Genomic DNA, 24,110 nt, shown 5'->3' with positions numbered 1-24,110 from the left:
TCCAAATCCTAGTCTGGTGCTCAAGAAACATTTGCTGAATCGCTTGAACAGCAGGAGAGGTGGTTGACAGATGGAAGAAGCCAGCAGCCTGCAGGCAAGAGCAGTGGTAGCAACGGAAGCCAGGAGAGTGAGACTAGGGAGGGGGCTGGTCCCCCTACCCCTACCATCCCGAGGACCCAACACCCAGCCCCTCAGAGCCTCACCTGCTGCTGGTCACCACCTCTCCCCTTCCTGGCTCCCACACACTCAGTCCTGCTTCCCATCTTGGACATGGGGAAAGGCCGGGCCGGCCCAGAGCTCAGCACAGTGCCCTCCCAGCAGAGACCTCAAGGTCACATACCTGAGCTCCAGGCAGCCCAGCTGCAGGGCCATGCCCTCGCTGACCTTGCTGGCGTAGCGCTGCATATAGTCGTTCCGGAGCTGGTGGGGAGAAAGGTCAAGCATTAGACTTGCACCCTCACCCCCGACTTCCCAGGACAGAGGCCTCAGAAGAGGAAGGGCCTCATTCTGCCTCCCTGAGCGACAGCCACCCACCCGACTACAAACAAGCATGGAGCAGGGATGGAGAGCACACGGGGAAGAGGTGCCTGTGCCTCCACAGGCCGAGGCTGTGAGGTTTTTGAGATGCTTTTACAGGCATTCTCTCCCTGCTCCATAGGCAAGAAGTTCAGATTTCCCTCCCCTGCCCACCATTTTGGATAGAAGGAAACTGAGATTTTGCAAGGAGTCAGTAATTTATCCAAAGGCCTGTTGGTAAGTAGTGATAAATGTCATTAACAGGCCAAGAAAAATCTAGCTCAGTCTCTGGCAAACCAGGAGGGAGATCTTGGAGGGACCTAGGACCAGACAGAAAACAACAATGGCCACTCATGTTGATGCTGTGCTTTGTTCTGCACCTGGTGCTGGGCTTCGCTCTGCATATGCATTCTGTCCGGGAAGTCTGAGATGCTCAAAACAGCTCCTGAGAGCCGGTTATTAAGTTTTCAGAAGTTTTGTGAGCAAGTAGGTATCCTACTGGTAGCTTGAAACAGGCCAAGTATGTGGGTGGTATTTACACCATAGAAACTGGCAAGTGCCATAAAAATGAATGAAATAACGGCATTTGCAGCAACCTGGATGGAGTTGGAGACCATTATTCTAAGTGAAGTAACTTCAGAATGGAAAACCAACATTGTATGTTCTCACTCATAAGTGGGAGCTAACCATGATGATGCAAAGGCATAAGAATGATACAACGGACTTTGGGGACTCAGGGGAAAGGGTGAGAGAGGAGTGAGGGATAAAAGACTACACACTGGGTACAATGTACACTGCTTGGGTGATGGGTGCACCAACATCTCAGAAATCACCACTAAAGAAATTGTTCATGTAACCAACACCACCCGTTCCCTCCAAAAACCCATTGAAATAAGTAAGTAAATAAATAAACAAATAAATAGGCAAGTGCTACACATAACGGAATTTTTCTTTGGAGAGTCAATTTAGCAGCCAATGATATCATCTGGTTCCTACAACAACCCTATAAAGTAGGTGTTATTATTATGATCCCCATAATAATTTTATAGCAGAGGAAACAGCTTCATGCAAGTAAATGAGGTCCCCCAGGGCTATCAGATTAGTGAATGGCAGAGCTGGATTAGTGGACAACAGACTGCAGAGCTGTGTAGTAAGCACTGCAGGATTCACCTTGGACCTGCTCTTGCTGCTTCACTAGTCAGGTCTCCTGGGCCACCAGAAAAGTCCAAGAGGAGTTGGGAGCACACGGGGCAGTTTAGCCAGTGCTTAAATACTGAGAGAGAAGCGGGGTTGGAGCCGCTGACCATAGACCAAGGACCTTCTTTAAGAGAAGCTTCCTAGCCTGGGCCCTTCATAATCTGGGCTTTGTCTTTCCATCTCCCTAAGACAGAATGGTTCATGCTTGGCATTTAAGGTGCAATGGGAGCCTCAGGGCAAGAAGATAAAGTACTTTTTACCTGTTGGTAAAAATAAAGCAGCGTGGTCCTGTCCTCCTTCAGGCTCTCCATGAAGTCTTCCGGCAAGTAGCGGATTTGAAGGTCATACCTGCAACAGGACATTCAGGCTCTGGTTGACACAGAGAAGCTGGTGTCTGAAGAAAGGAGTAAGACCCCAAGGGCAGAAGCAAGTCCATCCCCCAGTGCAAAAGGAAGGGCTGCCTGTGGGTCTCGTGGCCACCCATTCAGGGCTGGTTTTGCTCTTTCCCTCCTCCGTGGTTGGGCAGGGGACCATAAACGGGGAGGTGATTGGCAGGTGGTCAGAGCTAGCCCTGACTCTCCACCTTTCTCCTTCATGGCAGCTGTTTCTCTTAGGTTCATAGGCTAGCCCTGGACCTGGGCTTTCCATCTGCCCCACCCTTCTGTCTCTCTTCTACCCTAGCACTGTCAGCATCCTGTTTAGGGTTATCTTTAGGTGTCTGCTCTGGGATGGGGATAGTCTATGAAGCCCAGGTTAGGTCTTGGAAAATACACACATTTGATACTGGAGGAAGACTAAGCCTAGAATGCCACTCAGGTTTTGCTAGAAGTTTCTGAGGCAGGGGAGTGCTCTAAGGGAGGAACTCCCAGGGCCTCCCCACCCTAAATTCCTCTCCTCCCCACTTTCGAGCCCAGGAGTCCACTCCTACCTCCACTCGGCTTCCACGTGCAGACACTCATACTTGTCCTGCACCTCACCCACCGTCATCTGCGGGTGCAGCCAGTGGATCTCATCGGACTTCATGTGCTTCAACCTCAGCCCATAGCACTCAGCCAGCTGGATGTTGGGCCCAATCCGTCCGCTCAGCAGGATGGAGGTGATAATCTCCTGCAGAAGAGAAGAGAGAGGCTCGACTCAGGGGTGCCCTCCTTTGGGCTCCCACAATTCTCACACAGACCTGAAAAGCGTGATTCTCTAGGGTGGGATTCTGTCTTCATGTTCAATTTGTCTCTCATTCTCTAGCACTTAGGGGAAGATTTGTACACAATGGGCTCTAGCTGATAAATTGACAAATGGGTGAAATGAGGCAGAGATAGACGAACTGAGAGAGCAGAAGTGAAGGAGAAAATGCAGAGAGGCAACGAATACCAGAAATTTGCTTCTGCACCTCATTACAATCTAACCAATTAATAATTGCCAATTAGTAATTACCAAAATTACCAATTACCAATTAATAATAGCATCCACCATGTGAACAGCATCTTCTGAGTGGCTTGCAATTCAGCCAGCATCACTGAATTCCTATACCAGGCACTGCTAGGCCCTTTGTAGACATGATTTCATTGAATCCACACAACACAGGGCAGCAGGTGTTACCATCCCCGTGTGGCTGATGGAGAAACTAATATAGGTCCCACAATCCACGGAATTAAACTAGGATTTGGAATCCTGGGACACTAGAATCTGAGGATTTCTTCTAGGCCAAGCTGATTCATGGAGTGGTGAGGCTGGACAAGATAAGGACAAGATTCACTTGGAAGGATTAAGTGCCACAATCCCCACATGAGCAGGGACACAAGAAATGAGTGCTGGCAAGAAACCGGTGCCCTCTTGTTCCTGCTTTCTTGTTAACCAGAGGTTAATAGACTGCCTGTCTCCCAGCCTGATGCCACAGCTTCCTGGCCTAGAGCCAGATATGGATTAACAGGTGGGCCAACTGGGCAGCTGCCTGGAAGTCCATCTGTAAGGCCCTGCCTAGTTCTGAAATCACTTTGGTGCCATTTTTTTTTTTCTTGAGATGGAGTCTCGCTCTGTCACCCAGGCTGGAGTGCAGTGATGCGATCTCGGCTCACTGCAACCTCCGCCTCCCAGGTTCAAGCCATTCTCCTGCCTCATCCTCCTGAGTAGCTGGGACTACAGGTATGCACCACCACGCCTGGATAATTTTTTTTTTTTTTTTTTTTTGAGACGGAGTCTTGCTCTGTTGCCCAGGCTGGAGTGCAGTGGCTGGATCTCAGCTCACTGCAAGCTCCGCCTCCCGGGTTCACGCCATTCTCCTGCCTCAGCCTCCCGAGTAGCTGGGACTACAGGTGCCCGCCACCTCGCCCGGCTAGTTTTTTGTATTTTTTAGTAGAGACGGGGTTTCACCGTGTTAGCCAGGATGGTCTCGATCTCCTGACCTCGTGATCCACCCGTCTCAGCCTCCCAAAGTGCTGGAATTACAGGCTTGAGCCACTGCACCCGGCCCTTGAGCCACTGCGCCTGGCCGATAATTTTTGTATTTTTAGTAGAGATGAGGTTTTATCATGTTGGTCAGGCTGGTCTCAAACTTCTGACCTCAAGTGATCTGCCCACCTCGGCCTCCCAAAGTGCTGGGATTCCAGGCATGAGCCACCACGCCTGAACTTTGGTGCCATTTTAACTCAAGTTTCTCACGTAGTTCCACATATTGTTGGTGAATTGAACTCACTCCTGACAGAGCTGAGAGTCCTATGGGATATAAATTTAAAAACCTGAAGTACTGACCTATCTCTGTTGGATATGTCTGCAATGTGCATGCCACCAAGCCTACATCAGCCTAAAGACTGAATAATGCATAATAGGTTGCTGTCAGACCAAAAAGAGGAGGAACACTTGATTAGATTTTACATTTTCTTAACATGCCTCCCAAGACAGTTTCTAATTTGGTAAATCAACTATAATCAGTTCCTTAATTGGAATGAAAAGGAGGCATATTATATTTCTCAGAAGGAAATAAATTTATTTCTCTCTCCACTAGGAAAATGTCATGCTAATATTTAGATAATCCTGGTTTGAAGGAATGTCCAGTTATTTGCTTGGCTGGACACCCATGTGTCTCGGGCCAGCTGCCTCTTGCTAGCCCTTCTGGACTCCAGGGAGTTGTGAAACTAGAAGACCCTCAGCCTGAAAAATCCCTTCCCCTTTAGGAAAGAAAATGCCCGTCACAGAGGGTGATGACTGCTCTGTGAGATAGATGGGGAAACGGAGGCACAGAATGCACTTGTGAACAGTTTTAACTAACCAGTGCAGGAATCAGAATTGAGGCCCTGGAGGGGATGAAGACTGGGATCAGTGGCACTCCTACAGTGAGAGGGACATCTGGTTGGGGGAGGAGGGCCAGCCTGTGAAGTCAACCATTTTGTCATCCTCTCTACCCATCTCCTGTCCCTGACCTTCTGCCCTGCTCTGTCCACTGTCATCCTGAATAATGCATTACTAAGAGCCCCCACGTCACTCCCAAGTCCCTCCTGGAGCCCCCACCTCTGGTGCTTTTGAACTTATAGTCCTCTCCTGCTCCAGCTGAAACCTACTTGGCTAATATCTAATTTCCTCAGGGCTAGAACCCCTGTGCTGTTGATGATCAAAAATCTCAAACATATACAAAGTAAACAGAAGAGTATAATAAACCCCCACGTATGCATCACCCAGCCTCAACAATTACCAACCTTCTGCCTTCTTGCTTCATCGATATCACCACTCACTCCCCAACTGTGACTCAATTATTACTTGTTTCCAGTTCTTATTTAAATGTAAAATTTATATATATTAAAATGCATAAATTGTAGCTATAAAATTTTGACACATGAATACAACTGTGTAACCCACATACCAATTAAGGTATAGAACTTTCCAGATCCCCAGAAAACTCCCCCATATCCCTTCGCAGTCCACCCTCATGGCCCACTCCCTCCCACCTCTCCAGGCAACCTTACCCTAGCCCCACCACTTTCAATTGGTTTCGCCTGTTCTAGAACATCATATACATGAAATCATTTAGCATACAATTTTTTTGTGTCTTTTTCCACTCAGCATAATGTCTGAGATCCATCATGTTGTTGCATATATCAGAAATTCTTTCCTATTTATTGATTGGTAATATTCTGCTCTGTAAATGAATCACAATATGTTGATTCAGTCCTCTGCTTCTGGACACCTGGACTATTTCTAATTTTTGGCTATTGTGAATTAAACTACTATGAACATTAATGTACAAGTATTTTTGTGAATACACATTGTCATTTCCTGTGGATAAATGCTGAGAAGAGGAATTACTGGATCAAAGATAGATGTATGTCTGACTTGATAAGCAGCTGTCAGGATTATTCCATTTTATATTTCTCCTGTGTCATGAGACTTCTGTTACACCACATCTTCACTAACATTTGGTGTTGTCAGTCTTTTTAATATTAGCCATCTCAGTGGGTGCGTGGTGTCTCATTGTGCTTTTAATTTGCATCTCTCTGATGACTAATGATACTGAACATATTTTCATGTGTTTATAGGCCATTCATATACCTTCCTTTGGAAAGTGGTTGTTTGAATCTTTTCCCCATTTTTTCTGTTGTGTTTTCATTTGTAGGAGAGTTGTAGGAGACTTTTATACATTCTAGATAGAAGTATTTTGTATGATGTATTTTATGAATATTTTTTCCAGGTCTGTAGTGTGCTTATTCTGCATGGCCTAATCTATGTCTTCTGACAGCATCTAACTTGTCAAAATTTTCTTTCATGGTTAGTGCTTTCTGTATCCTAAGAAATCTTTGCCTGCCTCCAGGCCATGAAGATATTCTATGTTTTCTTTTATAAGCTTCATAGTTTTAATTTTTAGTTTTGTGATCTATCGTGAATTTTTGTATATGGTATTCATTTTCAAAAATATAGATCTATGGTTGTTCAGCACTGGTTGTTGACTTTCCTTTCCCAAATGAATTGCTTTTGTCAAAAATCATTTGGCCATCTAGGTTTATTTCTGAACTCTCATTTCTTTTCTATTGATCTTTGTCTATACTGTACCAATATCAACCACACTGTCTGCATTACTGTAGCTTTACATGAGATCTTGAAGTCAAATAGGGTTAAATCTTCTGCTGTTCTCCATCCCCCAGATTATTGGGCTAGGTCTTTGCATGTCTACATAAATGTTAGAATCAGCTGGCCACTTTCTTTTTAAAAAGTCTGCTGCATTATGAGTGGGACTGTGTTAAATCTATAGCTTAATGGGAGAGAATTGGCATTTCTTTTAATGTTGAAATTTTTATAGAGTTTGGGTCATGCTATGTTGACCAGGCTGGACTTGAACTCTTGCACCTCAAGTGATCCTCCCACCTTGGCTTCGCAAAGTGTTGGGATTAGAGGCATGAGCCACTGCACCTGGCCAGAATTGGCATCTTAACAGCATTGATGCCCGTAATACATGAACATGGTATATCTCCCTATTTATTTAGGTCTTCTTTATTTTCTTTTAGTAATGTTTTATTGTTTTCAATACATATATATTGTGCAGGTCTTTTGTTAAATTCATTTCTAAGTAGTTTGTAAATTTCAAATTTATAAATTTTAGAAATTTGCTTCTATAAATTATTTTTAAAAATTAATGTTTTATTTTGGGGCTTACTGTCTCCATGATTTTCTGCTAATCTTCTTGCTGCTCTGCCAATCCCAAATTGTATCCTCTGACCCTTTAAGCTAGTAAGGCTGCAGATTTTTGCCCCTGGAGCCCTCTTCCAGACTGGAAAGCTCTCTCAGGCAAAAAGCAATAAACTTGCAGATCTCATTCATCACAGTTTAGCTCTGAAGAGTAGGTTTCCTTTTAGTTTATGCTTGCTATAGGCACTCACCAATGCCTGCAGAGAGTTCACTTTTATATTTCGTCCAGATTTCCTCATTGTTATCTGGAGAAAGATGAGTTTAGCCAAGCTATCCCATCATTTTTGAAATCTTTGTGCTATTTTATTAACAAATCTGTGTTCTCTGCAAATGGGAGAGGGTTGGGGATCAGAGAGCTCCTTTTAAGTCATGGATAACTGAAATGCAGACTAGCAATAGCCAGGAGCACAAGCCCTGGTGCCAGGCTGCAGCAGTGCCCCATCTACCCACCACCATCACCCAGCTGGATATGCTTGGATATATATTAAAGTTCTCTGGATTTGGTTTTCTCATCTAGAATATGGACAAAATAATAGTACCAATTTGGAATGCTTTTGTGAGGATTAAATTAGATAAAACTCTATAGAACGGTGCTTGGGCCAAGGTAAATACTCAAAAAACAAACAAAAAATAGCCCCCCAAAAGACAAAATATTAGCCTTATTTTGACACAGCAATCTCCTACACAGGCTGGTGCTCTGTAAACCAGACTGGGAAAACAAAGCAAAATTCATCCTATTTTTCTCTCTCTCTACCTTTCTATCCTCTTTTTCCTTCCTTTGGAGGTGGTGGCAGGATTGGGGGTCAAAGGCCAAGAGAGATGATTGGAGTGATTAGGAGATTGTAAGCAAACAGGGGGAGTAAGCAAAGAACCAAACAGGGGGAGTGAGCAAAGAAGTAAATGTATTGAGGATAATGGGAGACTCTTAAGGAGATGGGGAGCCTAGAGAGTCTAGCCAACCTATCTCATCACTTTTGAAATCTTTGGAGGTGAGGGATTGGAATTGGAAGTACTGGTGTGACTCATGGTTTTATAGATAGAAAGAGATACACACACACACACACACACACAGAGAGAGAGAGAGAGAGAGAGAGAGAGAGAGAGAGAGAGAGAGAGAGAGACTGAGCTTCATTTATAGAAAGGACTTAGAAGCAGTGACAGCCCATAGTGATTGCACACCCAGCACCAAGTTGCAGTTTTCAAATATCCTTCTCCTTTTAAAGAATCCAAAGCTCCTTGTAGAAATGGCTGATTCCAGGGCCAGGGGCAAAAGGACAAGATGAGAATGTTATTTTGTGTCATATGAAAACAAAGTGTTTAGGGAAAATTGGGGACTCATAACAACAAATCAGGATTAGCCTGAAGGAACTCACATGGGGCACATCTAGGATAACTTAAGTATTAAAATATATGATAGGAATGAGTTACATCCTGCCAAAAAAAAAAATAGAATCTAAGACAGATAAATAATTGGGGAAGAAGAAAATACTCTTCCATGTGTAGAATGCCAAGTAATAAATGTAGAAGAAGGATGGAAATAGAAAGTCACCATTTGGCCACAAACTTAGTGTTGGTTGATTCAGGCAGGATTCATCAATGGGTGATGAAGCTGGAGGGTGGAGGTTTGATGATGAATAGGACATTGACATGGTCTCAGTGCTTTCAGTCACAGAATGTACTAATCAAATGCACACACACATAAAAAACCTGGCAGACACAAACAACCAGATCATCACGGTTTACATCCCGAGTGGTGGAACAGGTAAGCACAGTGGGCTTCCTGCCTCGATGCACCAAGAAGAGAGCAGCAAGGTTGCTTAGATCTTCCTGCCATGAGTCTGTGGCCTGATCTCGTCATGAGACCAGAGACCCAGGATGAGGAGCCTCCTCGGGGACCTATAGAACAAAAGGACTGTACTCTTTTGGATTGAGAAACTCTCCCAGATTGGAGGAGACTAAAGGGATATGACAGCTGAGTGCAATGTGCGCTCCTGGATCAGACAGGAAAAACAGACACTGCTGGGACAGTTGGTAAAATCTGGATGGCATCTATGGTGTGGATGGTAGTGTTATAGCAATGCTGACTTCCTGATTTAGATGCATGCAGCATATCTTCTGTAGGAGCATGTCCCTGTTTGGGGAGATAAACCCTGGAGCATTCTGGTGATGGGGCAGCACTGCTCCAAGTTGCTCTCAAATAGTTCAGAAAAAAGAATAACAATAATGGGCATATTTGTGTATGTGTATGCATGTATGTCTGCTTATGAAGAGATACAGCTGGTAATACAGAAAATGATAAATTTAAACCATTGAGGATTCTGGGAGAAAGCAATATGGGAGTCCTTAGCCCTGTTTTTTTCCAACTTCTTAAAAAGTTTGAAATAATTTCAAATTAAAAAGAGAGAAGAGACTCTGGTGAGGGAGATTCCCAGCCACATGAGAAGTAAAGGCACCATATCAAGGGGTTGAATAAGACTTGTATCAGGCCAGACATGGCCTTGCATCTTCTCTCCCACCCATAGTTTCTAAGAGGTGTCAGACTGAATCCAGCTAATGGTTCTAGTGATGAAATTCTCCAGGACACTGCTTGCACAATTTTTTTTTCAGATTTCCTTCTAAGAAGCAACCAATTTCTGTTGTAGACATGGTGGAGAAAAGTTTAAATCGAGGTCCTTGGGGTTGAAATTCATTAAGAGACTCTTTACCCAATGTATCCTCATAGGAAGACAGATTTCAGCTTCAGGTAAGGAAGACCTTGGGAGCTTTCTAAGCATGAAACGCACTATTTGGGAGGTGCCTGGTGCTGGGCAGATTCTTATCAGTGGTGCATTCTTTCCTGGGGCGGGCGGGAACCCGAAGTTCTTGGGAGAGAGGGAGCTTTATCAGATGGCACTTGCACCTGCCACCAATGTCACCACTGCTGGTTACTGATGGTGTATCATAAAGAATCTGATGAGTCTTTGTCCTTGGTTCTGCAGAGGAGGTGTTTAAACCCTTGGAATTTCCTAAGAGTTAGGATGGCCTTTGTATTTCACTGTAGGTTCCTCAGACCACACCTGGATCTACACTAATGAGGTGATTCATGGTGCGTCCCTGCTAGCCTCAGGATGGGGACTGCAGTGCTGGAAAGACCAATTGGGTAATTAGAGAGTTGAAGCTCTGAGCCACATAGTTTAGCCTGACCTCCAGGGAGGGAAGGGGAGCTGGATATTGAGTTCAATGATGTGGCCAATGATTCAATCAACCAACCAATCAATCAACCATGCCTGTAAAATAAGGCCTAATAAATTCCCAGATACCAAAGCTCAGGTGAGCTTCCTGGTTGGTGATGAACATCTTGTTGGTTTGTCTGGAGGGCAAAGCCTTCTGAGGATATGAAACCTTCCTGGTGGGGGTCCCTCAGACCTGTCCTCTCTGTTTCTTCATTTGGCTGGCTCTAATTTATATGATAAAACTGTAAGGATAGCACTTTCCTGCATTCTGTGAGTTCTTTTAGGAAACCGTTGAAACTGCTGGGATAGTGGAAACCCCCAAATTTGTAGCCAGTTGATCAGAAGTGTGAATGGCCTGGGAATCCTGGAGCTTCCAACTGGGGTGTGAGGGGAGGGGGTCTTGTGGAGGATGCACCCTCAGCCTGTGAAGTCTGAGCTAACTCCAGAAGTGCATTGTGGCAGGACTGCATTGCAAAGTATGCCAATCCTTTAGGCACACAGAGGCGAGGGGAAACAAGGTGTTTGACCATGAGTGACACAGAAAGAGCTCTAACTTTGGAGTCATACAAATGAGGGTGAGAACCCAACTTTGACATGTACTTCCAACAGGATGACAAGCTCCCTGAGCCACAGTCCCCTCCCTGCAGCCCTCCAGCCTCATCATGCCAAGTTGCAGAATGGCTTCTTCATTTAAACCATCAGCAACTGTCCATGACACACTCACTACGCAAAACAGAGCTAGGGGCTCTCGTGCACACACATAGACCCTTGCCCCAAGGAGCTTCTTACATTTTGTAGGTAGGAGGAAAGGTATGGTGTAAATGCAGTGGGGGTGGCCAGATTGGGGTAACAGAAGGGTCAGTGCTGAGATTTGAAATGTTCTCACCTGCACTGGCTCTTGCACAAGCACTGCCTTCCTCAGCCTGAATCCTCTTCTCTATTATTCTAATATGTACACAGCTTCTCAGCAAACAGTGGGGGCAGCAAGATCAGCACTCTACCCAGAGCTCCTCAACTGCTACCACTGAGTCAATGCTTTCTCTATTAATAGATCACTTAAAAAAAATGACAGTATACAATGATTACTCACTAGATTGCCATATATGCCATGATTTTTAAAAACTGTCTTAATTTTATCAGTTGCTATTTAGGTAAGCCCAGGACTCTTTTTGCTACAGGAAGACCTTTGCTTCTTCCCACAGGAGGGCTTCCAGGCTCTCCGACTGCCCATGGCTCACAGCCTGGTTATTAAGAGTCTTTGAATGCTTTCTGGCAAACATTAAAATGTCTATAGCTTTTCCTCCTGCTTGGCTAACACTGATTTAGTTGCTTTATCAAATAGTGTAAAGACTTCAAACTACCTTTGTCTCTCTCCCTATTCTCTGGCCTTTCTTCCTGTAGGTCAGAAACAAAGAAGCAACGAGACCGGATGTCTTGTCTCTGCACTCTGGATAATCTACTTCCAAAAAGGGAAAGATGGTTGAAGGAATTAATTACTCAACTCACTTTCCTTCTCTTTTGTCAGTGCTCATCCATTTATAACTTTCTTCAGTGATCTCTATTGTCTCACTATTTTCTCAGGCTCACCTATTTCTAATAAAATACCTCGCCTTTTTGGCTTTTTTCTTAATAAGCTTATTAAACATGTTTGATGTCAGTGGCTGGGTTTTTGGAAACAATATGACAGCTGGGTCCCTTACTGTCCTCCACCAGGATTGCTCTCACTCAAAGAGTGGCCCTTGCCTAAGGTCACACCCTTCCTGGGGGCCGTCCATATCCAGTGACTGGTCAACTCAAGGTCATAATACCTATGTCCTTTCATCCTGATTTGGGATAGCTCTTCTGGGCTCCAGGGCTCCATGTGGAATGGGCTGAGGCCTTTGCTCTGGCTGCATCCCAGCCCAACTTTTCCCTCTGCCCTGTCCTGCTTTCTTCCCGCCTACTAGCTATGTGCCTTGGGAGCTCCCATCAACATGCTTCCTTCAAGCAAGCCTCCCACCCAGGTCTGCTTCCCAGGAACCCGACCTGGGACAGTGGCCTGCAAACTGCTTCCCAGGCTTAATTCAATTCACCCTCCTTACTCTTTCCAAAGTATTCTTTTTTGTTTGTTTGTTTGTTTGTTTTAGTAAGATGACTATACTTAACATTTTAATAAATAAACTACACTTAAGCTTTTGTTGAAAAATGTCTTAGGCCAGGAGTGGTGGCTCACCCTTGTAATTCCAGCCCTTTGGGAGGCTGAGGCAGGAGGATCACCTGAGGTCAGGAGTTCGAGACTGGCCTGGCCAACATGGTGAAAACCTGCCTCTACTAAAAATACAAAAATTAGCCTGGCATGGTGGCGCATGCCTATAATTCCAGCCACTTAGGAGGCTGAGGAAGGAGAACCACTTGAACCCGGGAGGTGGACGTTGCAGTGAGCCAAGATCGCACCACTGCACTTCAGCCTGGGCCACAAGAGCAAAACTCTGTATTAAAAATAAAAACAAGTCTTGCTTAAATTTTATTTAAGAAGGTGTCACTCTGAGGTTGAGGACAAAATCAATGCAGGTGATTCTGGTGGAAAGTCCCTCATTGGTTCCTCATTTTCTGTACAATCAGATAAGACCCAAATTAATGAACACGAGGCATAAACCTCCCTTTGGGGTTTTTTTCCCACACGTTCTTTCCAGTCCCATCCCCTCTGAACCCACAGTGTGCTCCGTGCCTGGTCTCCAAAGTTGCTCTCTTTCTTCCCCCAACACAGCATGCTCTTGCTTTCCTCTGTGCCGAACACATTCAATTCTTCCTGCCTGGGGGACCCCTGGCTTCCCTCTCCCCCTTGTCCTCTCCTCCTGGTGAACTCCCAGTTATCCTTTCAGGGCCAGTGAGCACTATGATGGCCCCTGGGAAGCCTTCCCTGACTCCCCGTGATAAGGTTTTTGTTTCTTCCCCTGGATTCCAAAAACTTTACACGCCTATCTAGTAAGATACCATTATGGGTTGAACTGTGGCTCCCCAAAAAAGATATGTTGAAGTCTTAACCTCTAGTGCCTTAGCACGGGACTTTATAGGGTCTTTACAGACTCATCAAGTTAAAATGAGGTCATTTGAGTGGGCTGTAATCTAAAATGACTGGTGTCCTTATAAAAAGGGGGAAGTGTGAATGCAGACAGAGACGTGCACACAGGGAGATGATGTAAGATTTGAGTGATGCAGCTGCAGGCCAAGGAGTGTCAAAGACCACTGGCGAATCCCCAGCCAGGGAGGGGCAAGGACGGGTTCCCCTATGGGCTTCAGAGGGAGCACGGTCCTGCTAACACCTTGATCTTGAATTTCTAGCCTCCAGAACTGTGAGACAATACCTTTCTGTGGTTTCACATCACTCTGTTTGTGGTGCTTTGTTGCAGCAGCCCTAGGAGACCAATACAGACATGGACCAATTAGAGCTAAAACAACTCTCCATGTCTGACCTTGGGGTAGACAGACACAGACAGCTGTTTTACTTTTAACTGGTATATGGTTATGAGAATTTTAATAAATTTTACTACCTATCTGGACAGCGATTCCCCAATGATATCCCCTGTGGGGGCCCAGGCTTTTGGCTTCCTAAAGGTTCACTGAAAAATCACTGAAATGAGGCAGATTGATTAAAAGGAGAAAAGGCATATAAATTTACTCAATATGCATACACAGGTCCCTTCAGAATGAAGACCCAAAAACAGAGGAGAAACTGTCCATTTTTATGCTTAGGTTTAGCAAACAATGGATAGTCATGTAGAAATATGATCGGAGGAGAAGGCTCTGATCTAATGTTAACAGGCTGAGTGGGGAAACCCAGACAGGCCTGTCTGTCTAGATTCTTCTTGGCCTCTCTGAGCAGTGTTCCTTCCTGCTGGGTGCAGGGCAGGCCCTCTCTGGAATCAAGGTCTTATGACCTATAGTCAAACAATGTAGGTCAGATAATTTCTTTATGGCCTGTTTCTACACGGAATATTTTTAGGTTTTATGGCTGGCTTTCTGTTAGGGAAAAGAGGTTCTGGTTTCTGTGACCCACCTCGGGAAGACAATCCTAGTCAATCCTAGTTTCTATGGCGCCTCGGGGCAGAGTGGGGCTGAGAGACAGGGGGCAGGAGAAAGTAACAGAAAAGCTTTTGCTGCTGAGGCCTTCATTTGGGGGTATTGTTTTCTGAGCCCCAACAGTTCTCTCTCCTCAAAGAGATTATAGTAAAGATTTAAATGGATTTCCAGTTATTTTTAGAGGACAGACTAATATATGTTGGAATGTGATGCTATACTGAGACTGGCTTCAAGGTCAGAACAACTGACTGCCTTTATGTGGGTTACAGACACATAAGAGCCTAGCACAATGGTAGGTGCAGAGCAGGTGCTCAAAAAATGGTAGCTAGCACTGTGATGGGCAAAGGGGGAAGGATGAACACGGCTCAAGGGTCAAGTCAACCTGAGGAGATGATTAACCCAAGAAGTCTAGAATTAAGACATGAAGATGGGAGCCGGAAATGGAGTCTGGGGTCCTTGGGCCAGAGGCACCTCCCTTGACTGGGTGGGAACTGACGCCTGGGAAGACCCACCTCCTGGGAGCAACTGTACAGTAGTGGCTCTAAAGGCTTCCAAAGGCTGAGCCCTGTAGAGGGGTACAGGCAGTTGAAGGAAGAAATCCCTGAAGAAAGGGATCTGAGGCCCTTTGTGAGCTGGAACCAGCACCAGCAGCCGGTGGGTGAAGTGCAATCAAGGAGCCTCATAGGATGATCAGGTCATGACCACGCCTGATCCGGCCATGCCAGTGACCCGGGGTGAACAATGCAAAGAAAAACAACTTCCTTCTGCTTGGAGCAAGAGAATCATGAAGGATTTTATGTTCCCAGGGCAAGAGCTAGATAGCAGGCTCTTCCCTTGCACCTTCTGCTATGTGTGAAGACGGGAAGTAGAGCTCTGAGAAGGTAGAAAAAAGGCTGAAAAGGTAACAAATGGCCTTTTCTTTAATCAACTTGAGCAGAATATAAGTGTCTCTGAAAAATAAAAATGTTCTGTTAAAAATGAGACCATTCGGTCAAAAATTCTGATTTACCCATAAACTGTAGAAAGGGCTCTTGACGCCACGCTGAGATTGAGGAGGGATGAAAAACAATAAAGATCAGTTGGGAGAATACCAGGTGGCTTTCGTAGATTTTTTCCCCCTCAAAGCCCCCTACTAAAATATCTTTTAAAGCAGTTACTATACAGTTCTTTCGGGTGACCTGCAGTGTTTGCCTCAGAGCAGGAGGGGCAGGTGTCACTCCAACATGACAGGTAAAGTTTTATTTTTCGCGTGGGGTCTGGGTTCAGAGCATTCGTTGTACCGTAATGCTTCCTAATTCACATCAGTGAATTTCAGCAGGGTCCCACTGGCACTTGGGGCAGGAGGATTCTTTGTTGTATGGGACCGTTCACCCACGGCAAGAGCCCACCCACCAAATCCCAAGCCCCAGCCCCAATCATTGTGAGAATCATGACAATGTGCCAACTATAATGGGCCCTACACATTTCCCAGTGCTGACTTCCAGGAGGTGTGGAACGGTTCCCAGGGAGAAGTGCTGACTCACATATTCAGTGAGCCTCTATTTTCTTCTGCACATACCCCCTAATGACATAATAAAAGCTTTTAAAGGGACAAAGGGTCCACTCATTGCTATACAACTGGGTACACTGGTCTGTGTGTGCCTGAATGGGGGTACCAGCAACAGATACTATGATCTGAACTGATGGTCATAATGGGTCGAATGGTGGCCCCCAAAAGATATGTCCAGGTCCTAACCCCAGAATCTGTGAATGTGATCTCATCTGGAAAAAAAATGGGGGGCATTTGCAAAGCCTAGAGCCACCAAAAGCCTAGAGCCACCAAAAGCAGGGAGAGGCAGGGAGAGATCCTCCCCTAGAGCCTTCAGGAGAACTGAGTCCCTGCTGACACCTTGATTTGGGGACTTCTGGCCTCCAGAACTGTGAGAGAATCATTTCTATTGTAAGCCACCAGGTTTGTGATAATTTGCAAAGGCAGCCATAGAAAACCGATACACTGGTTATATACATTCTGAGTTCGCAACACATGTAAGGGATCATTCTAAAAAAAGTGATTGAAGAACAAAATAATACAAGTGAGCATAACTTAACACCCTGAAAGCATTCATTTTGAGATGATAAAAGTCTCTAACAAGGACATTCAGCAATGCAACTACCAGATTAAAAATAGAAACGAAAGCCCAGGCACCTGACTACCAATTTGTGGATGCAATGAATGTGAGCGTGGAGATCCACAGAGACCCAGAACCTGCGTGTCTGCCTTGTGCTGGCCTCTGTAGGTGTCTGTGTGGGGGTGGGCCGGACTGCAGAGCACACACAGGAAACAGGGAGGGGGTGCAGAAGCAGGAGGTCCTTGTGAATATACCTTTTTAAATATCGTGGCACTGGGTTGTGGTTTCCTGGTTGAACTCTTTCCTCTTTTTCAGGGACTGTTTTCATGCATGGGAGACTAGCCTTGTGTGCTTCCATTTATTCTCTCTAGGGTAGTCTTTGTTTCAAAAATGGCAACTTAGCAGGACAAGTAACCTCCTCCTCCCTACCTCTTGCACTGAGACCTTGGGCCCTACTCTAGCAGCATCTGAAGGAGGGTGACAGATATTGTTCCAGATACAGAGAACCTGAGCCAATGGACTGTGGGCCAGAGACTGCTCTTCCAGGCACAGGGAACTGCCGGCCTATGTCCCGGTCATCTTGAGCTGCTCTAACAAATCACCCTGACTGGGTGCCTTAAACAACAAGCATTTATGTCTAAATAGCTCTGGAGCTGGGAGTCTAAGATCTAGGTACAGCAGACTTGGTTCCTGGTGCGAGCTTCCTCATTTACAGAGGAAAGCCCTCTCCTTGTGTCCTCACGTGGCTGAGAGACAGACAGACAGACAGACACACACACACACACACACACACACACACACACACACACAGAGAGAGAGAGAGAGAGAGAGAGAGAGGAACCTAGCCTCTTCCTCTCTTTTAAGGACACTAATCCCATTATAGGGCCCCCACTCTCATGACCTCACCTAAGCCCAATTACCTTCCAATACCCCTACCTTCAAATACCATTACATTGGGGGTTAGGGCATCAACATATGGATTTGGGGGTGAGGGGACATAAACATCCAGTCCATAACACCCTGTGCACCCTGTGTCTGGTTGAGTAACAATTGATTAAACTCAAAGCTAACTGGGATAAGTGTGTGATGGGTGTAGGGAGCGAAGGGCAAAGTCAATGGGTTCTGACATCTGCAGTCTGCCTCTGGGGATTTCTGGAAAGGAATGTATGATCACTGAATGCACGCGGGTGGTGGTGAGGACAGGCACGTGTAGACTAGGCTGCATTTGGAACTGGACAGCTCTCCTCATGCAATGCCCAAGGACACCCCTGCAACCTGGAGTCCCTGCTGCGGGCAGGAGGGATGCATCCAGACTGGGTGGGAAGGGCACAGGATAGCTGCAGCCTCTGCCCTTCCTGGGGATGTGAATGTGAATTCTGAGTGGGGTGATACTTCAGGACAAAACAAGGATGAATCTTGAACCCAGGTTTCCAGCTTGGTAGAAACTGGCTGAGGGAGAAGGTTTTGGATGTAGGACCCCATCGGCACCTCTGAACAACACCATACCCCAGATGAATATCTCTTCTTCTGCTTAATGCCTTCCTGGGTGAGAAAAGATGGTCTCGTGACAGGAAGAGATGAGCACATGAAGAGAGTGGGTCAACTAGAGGAAGCTGGAGGGAGAAAACACCACGAGCCAGCTGGTCAGTGTGCCAGGCAGGGAGAGGAGAGAGCAGAGCCATCTCATTATCATGTCATTATCACCCATATCATGATACATTTGAGACTGGCAGGGGCACTGAAGATAGTCATCCCTGGACAATGTAAGGAAACTGGGGCTGAGACAAATCAGGACATATGACTTGAGAAGAAGAGAGAGCAGAGGGAAAGGAAGGAGAGACAGAGAGAGAGAGGAGGAAGAGACATAGGAGGAAGAGGAGAGAGAAGGAGAAGGAAAAAGAGGACGAGGACAAGAAGAAGAAAAGGAAGAAAGAAAGAAGGGAGAAAGAAGAAAAAAGAAAGAGAGAAGAAAGAAGAACAAAGAAGAAAGAAGAAAAAGAGAAGGAGGAGGAGCAGCAGCAGCAGCAGCAGTGAGAGCCAGAGAGCCGCCCTGTGTGGGCACGTCTGGGTGCCGCTCTGCCAGTTCTTTTCAGAGTGTCATCTTACCCCTTTTCCCAGACAAGCAAATTAGCACGTTAGAGAAAAATATAATGATATGAGCCTCTATTTGCTCCAGAAATTCAGAGTTCCTAAACAAACACAATTTCCTATAAATATCAAACAAAAAGGAAATAGAAAATCCAGAAGAGCAAAATCAATTTCTCATTGTTCTCTGCAACACCTGCCTAATTTCTTTTAGGTCCTAGGCACAGGGGCCAGCGCTTATTCACAAAGCTTTTTATAACATGGAGAAATCACCATGAAGCTACTACATCTGAAGGAAAAAAAAAAAAAAAAAAGTAGAGAATAAAGACCAAAACATGAAATCAGCAAATATGCATGGAGTAACTATGTTTTGGAAATGTGTTGCCATGTGGATTGTGTCAGGGCGATTTGCGACTGCTTCCATTTGATCAGACACTGCTATGTGGGGGTGTCAGGATCTCAGGAGCGTTCTTGGGGAAGGACATGTGCTTGGCAAATTTGAAAGGGCTGGCAGCATTCTGAGTACTGGGAAAATGAGGAGAGGAAGATACAAGGATGGAAGTAGAAAAATCCATCAAAGGATAAAGCCAAGCTAGGAAAGGAGACCGCAAAAAGAAGTCAGGAAGCAGAGAGAAGGGCTGCTCCAGGAGAGTCCCAGACAAGGAAGTTGGGCTTGGACTCCCACCTGGACACTGCATCCCAAACAGGCACTGCACAGCAAAGCTATTCCTCTGCATATAAATCCAGTCCCACTCTCACAACCTATGAGTGACATAAGATTGTGCTTTTTAAAGATAACTTGGGATACATAATGGAAAATACACTGGAGAAAGGCAAGAATGGATGTGGGGAGATGTTATGTGGCTATTACAGTGAATCAAATGAGAGATGAGAGTAGCTTAAATTAAGGTTGTAGCCATGGAGATGATGATGGTGACCTGTTCTCACAAGACCTATGGTTTCCTGTAGGACCATGTGCTTCAGATTGAGAAGGTTCATTCATTAGTGTGAGTCCATGTCAGTCTCACTCTTGGCCAGGAAGCCCTATGAAAGCAGGGAGAGCAATGTGTTTTGGGATATGCTAATACCCTAGGTCATACCAGCATAGTGCCAGGCACATGGGAGGATCCAACAAACATTTGTGGAGTGGACGATGGAGTAATTCAGAACCCTTTCCCGAATGATCTCATTCACAGCCATGCTTCAACCACCAGATGGTTGGATTGACCTCACTCAAATGTCTATGACCAACCTGGTTCCCTCCTCCAGAATTACGTATCCAAGGATCTACTTAGCATTTCCATGTGAAGATGTTAATGTGTCTCAATTGTACTCCACAGGGCCAAAACTGGGCATGTGAACTCCTCACTCTCCAGTGGATTTCTCCTCCAGTGTTTTTCATCTTAGGGAACGGGACCCTGGCCACCCAGACCAGGGCTGCCATTCTTCACACCTCCCTCTTCCTCATTTGTGAATCTCCTGTCATCACAAAAGCCTTTCATCTCCTCAATTCTGTGGATTATAATCACTTCTCTCCATTGATGACAGTGGTTAAGAGTGCAGGCTTTGGAAGTGCATCGTTTAGGTTTAAAAATAGGCTTCACCCCTTACTGTCAATTTGCTTAAATCCTCTGTGCTTAGTTTCCTTATATATGAAGTAGAAATAATCATAGTTTGTTCTTTACTGGGTTCTTTTGAGAAGTCAATATGATGGTGCATATTATTGCTTTCCAAAGTGCTAGCTGCCATCACCACTACTGCCATCATCATCACTAACATCACCACTACTGTTACCATCATCATCATCATCACCACCACCATTACCATCACTATCTCCATGGCTATAATCTTAACTTAAGCTACTGTCATCTCTCATTTGATTCACTGTAATAGCCACATAACATTTCCCCACATCCATTCCTGCCTTCCTCCAAGGCATTTTCCATTATGTAACCCAAGTGGTCTTTAAAAAGCACAATTTCATGTCACCCATAGGTATAAATTATATCAGTGGCTTCCCACAAGAGATGGAATAAAAACCAAAATGGTTAACATGGTTTAAATAGCCAAACTTAAGCAATCCTTAGTCTCAAACCTGCTATGTGCCTTCCCACTTCAGGACCTTTACACATGCTGTTCCCTCTGCAGTGAACACTGTTCCTTTAGCCTTCCCTTCTTTCTTTTTCTTCTTGGTCAAAACCTCTCTTACATGTTACTTATACTCACTGTCTCCACTATAATTCATTGTACAATGTGTTCTGCCTCCATCTCTCCACTAAAATTGCCCAAACAAAGATGATTCCTGGCACCTGCTGCTAAAGCCATGCACTTATTTCTAACCTTATCTGCTGTCCTTTCTGAGCATCTGACACTACCAGTCACTATTTCCTTAAAGCCCCCTCTGCCTCGGGCTCCTCAGATTCTGTCCTCCTGGTTCTCTTGCTCCTTCTTTGACTGATTCTTGTTTTTCCTTCATTTGCTGCTCTTTATCAGCCTTTTAGAAGTTGATTTTCCCAGGTTTCCCACCTGGATCTCTTTATTTTTTGAGATGGAGTCTCACATTGTCGCCTGGGCTGGAGTGCAGTGGCGCAATCTTGGTTCACTGCAACCTCCGCCTCCCAGGTTCAAGTGATTGTCTTGCCTCGGCCTCATGAGTAGAGTAGCTGGGATTCCAGGTCCGTGCCACCACACCCAGCTAATTTTTTGTATTTTTAGTAGAGATGGGGTTTCACTATGTTGGCCAGGCTGGTCTTGAATGCCTGACCTCGTGCTGGATCTGTTTTTCTTCTGTTACACTCATTCCTTGTGGGTGATCCTACCCATTTGCGTGACATCAATTGCATAATGACACCCAAATTTGTCTCTAGATTCTTTCTCCCTCCTGAGCTCCAGACCCACGTTCCTTCATGGGGGTGTTTCATAAACACTTTAAACACAACACATGTAAAGTTGAAATCTCAGAACGCCCTCCCTTTCTCTGTTTGGATTTCAATGAATGGTACCAACACCCATTCAGTCGCCCAAGCAAAAACTTGAGTCATCCTTCTCTCCTTCCTTTCTTTCCCTCCCTATATCTAGTTAATCATCAAATTCTATTGACTCTGCCTCCTTAGATACACTCAATTATGTTGATTTATCTCTATTCCTAATGCCATTCCCTTAGTCCAGGTCCTCATCATTTTGCTTTTGCAGTATGACCACAGCCTCCTAACCCATCTCCCATTCACCAGTCTTTTTTTTTTTTTTTTTTTTTTTTTTTTTTTAATATAGTCCTCTTCTCTCTGCTGTCAGAGTTTAGGGGGAAAAGTTCCCTAAATGATTGTCCAGAGATCTAGTGGTTTAAAAGAAGGGGGTTTTTTTTAGGCAAATAAGAAATTGTTTATTTAAGAAAATATCACCTCTGTGGCCGTTCTTAGTGATTTATCAGGTATATCAGCCTATTTAAGGTTCTGAGAAGTCTTACTGCAAAAGAATCTGTTCAGAATTGTTTAACCAAACATTTCCCAATCTTTTTGACCACACATTCACTTCCTGAGGGCACACTTCTTAACATCTTGCAGAACACCATGTTGCTGTTTTAAAACACAAATTTGATCATATTATTTCTTTATTTGAACATAAGACAGATACCTGGATAGACACCAAAGGAAGACAATTTGCACTTTCTTCTCTGGGCAATTAGAGGCCTTTGGAGATTCCTCAGCTGGGTAATAACCTAATACCCACACAATCAATAGCCTCCAGTTATGGACACTGCTATGTGCTTTGTGCTTCTCCTCCATCATCTCCAGTCTTTACAGCATGATCCCCGGGTGAGGAGACTGAAGCCTAGATCAGTTAATCATTAGGTCCCAGGCCACACAACCAGTAAGCATGGAGCAGAACTTGGCTAGAAGTCTAGGTATGGCTTTAAAGCCTCAGCTGTTTGCAATAAGCAGGTGACATTTTGCCTGCAGGAGACACTGGAAGCAGGAAAAATCAGAAGGCTTGGACATATTCCTAGAAGTCAGTCACTTCTGTTCTCCACCTCTGTTCCCCACCAACCCCAGATAATGCCTCAAGCCATTCTTCTTAAGCCTGGGTCTCACTGCCTTCTCCATAGGCCCATTGTGTACTTTCATCCGTTAAACACCCAGCAGGGTATATCATACAACTCCAGGAACATCTTGCCCCTGCTTAAAAATATGTGTTCTTCCCTAATGCCTGTCCATTTCCAGATTTCTCTGCCTGATATTCTAGGCCCTTCATTCTCTGCTGTCAACTTTCCTTTTTGATCTTGACTTTAGATACTTTTCTAAATATAATCCATACTCCAGTCAAACTGAACTACTTACTGTTCAGAGGCCTCCCTGCCTTTTGACATGCTGTTCTATCCTCTTGGAAAGTCTCTTCCTGTCCCCAGTGTCACTGCTTTAAATCCTACCTCTTTTTCAGGACCTTTTCACTGCTGACTCCATGGAACCTGTCCTAATCTGAACTAACCAGCTGCTCTCTGTTTTTCAGCACAAAATAACAATGAGGTGCTCCTCCCTAAACTTGGAAATCAGGTTAACTTCTGAAAATTAAACTAGTAAAATTCACAGTGGATGGCATCAGCTCTTTGCAAAAATGATATACCCAAAGGAAGACTCACGAAGTGGATAAAGAGATAGGAAAACATCCTCCTGGAGGAAGATGACCAGGGCTTACTCTCAGGACACAATTGTGCCTCTATATCAGAAACCATAAGATGAGCAAACAAGGCCCTAATCGAATCAGTTACAGGAAACAGAGAGAGCCAATCAAACCGTAATCAATGGTGATAACTGGCCATGACAGTGACGTAATCAATTACACTGTGCTCTGGTATGTGGAAGCACAGCGTGTGCTATAGCAGACGGAAGGCAGCCAGGATGATGTGGCCAGGGCGCAGCAGCACTAACCAAAGGAAACATTCATGGAGTTTAGGGACACTGGCTTTCAGGACATGGGAAGGGTTGGCTATGAGCTGGAGTTGGCTCATCCCATGTCCTCAGACCTGATTAGCTTTCCCAAAAGTTCCTGCTTCCATTGTTCAAATTACCCACTAAGCAACCTTCCCAGAACCAATCTGGCTTTCCCTCCCATCATCAGAAAGGGGTGCTCTGGGCAGCGGAAAGGTATGTCCTCAGTGTATCTACTCATGGGAATGCTGGGAAGATTTAATGGAATAATGTGTATAGAGGGATTGGCCCAGGCTCCACATAGCAATTGTTCAATAAATGTAGGTGACTGAAATTAGTTCAGC

The 24,110-nt window shown here is 45.0% G+C and overlaps 1 protein-coding gene across 7 annotated transcripts in view; it reads right to left on the bottom strand.

Moving 5' to 3' along the window:
* The window catches only part of PTK2B (protein tyrosine kinase 2 beta), a 135,159-nt gene that overhangs the window by 38,095 nt on the left and 72,954 nt on the right, over nt 1-24,110 (bottom strand). For all 7 annotated transcript variants that reach the window (XM_005562900.4, XM_005562903.4, XM_005562902.5 and 4 more), the window contains exons 3-5: nt 2,642-2,820; nt 1,974-2,061; nt 341-420 (exon numbers count right to left, since the gene is read on the bottom strand). In XM_005562900.4, the coding sequence (XP_005562957.1) occupies nt 341-420; nt 1,974-2,061; nt 2,642-2,820 (347 nt within the window). The remainder of the gene's footprint in view (nt 1-340; nt 421-1,973; nt 2,062-2,641; nt 2,821-24,110) is intronic.

Source organism: Macaca fascicularis, chromosome 8, assembly GCF_037993035.2.
Source record: "Macaca fascicularis isolate 582-1 chromosome 8, T2T-MFA8v1.1".
Taxonomy (NCBI): Eukaryota; Metazoa; Chordata; class Mammalia; order Primates; family Cercopithecidae; genus Macaca; species Macaca fascicularis.
This window is presented reverse-complemented; position numbering and strand designations above follow the sequence as displayed.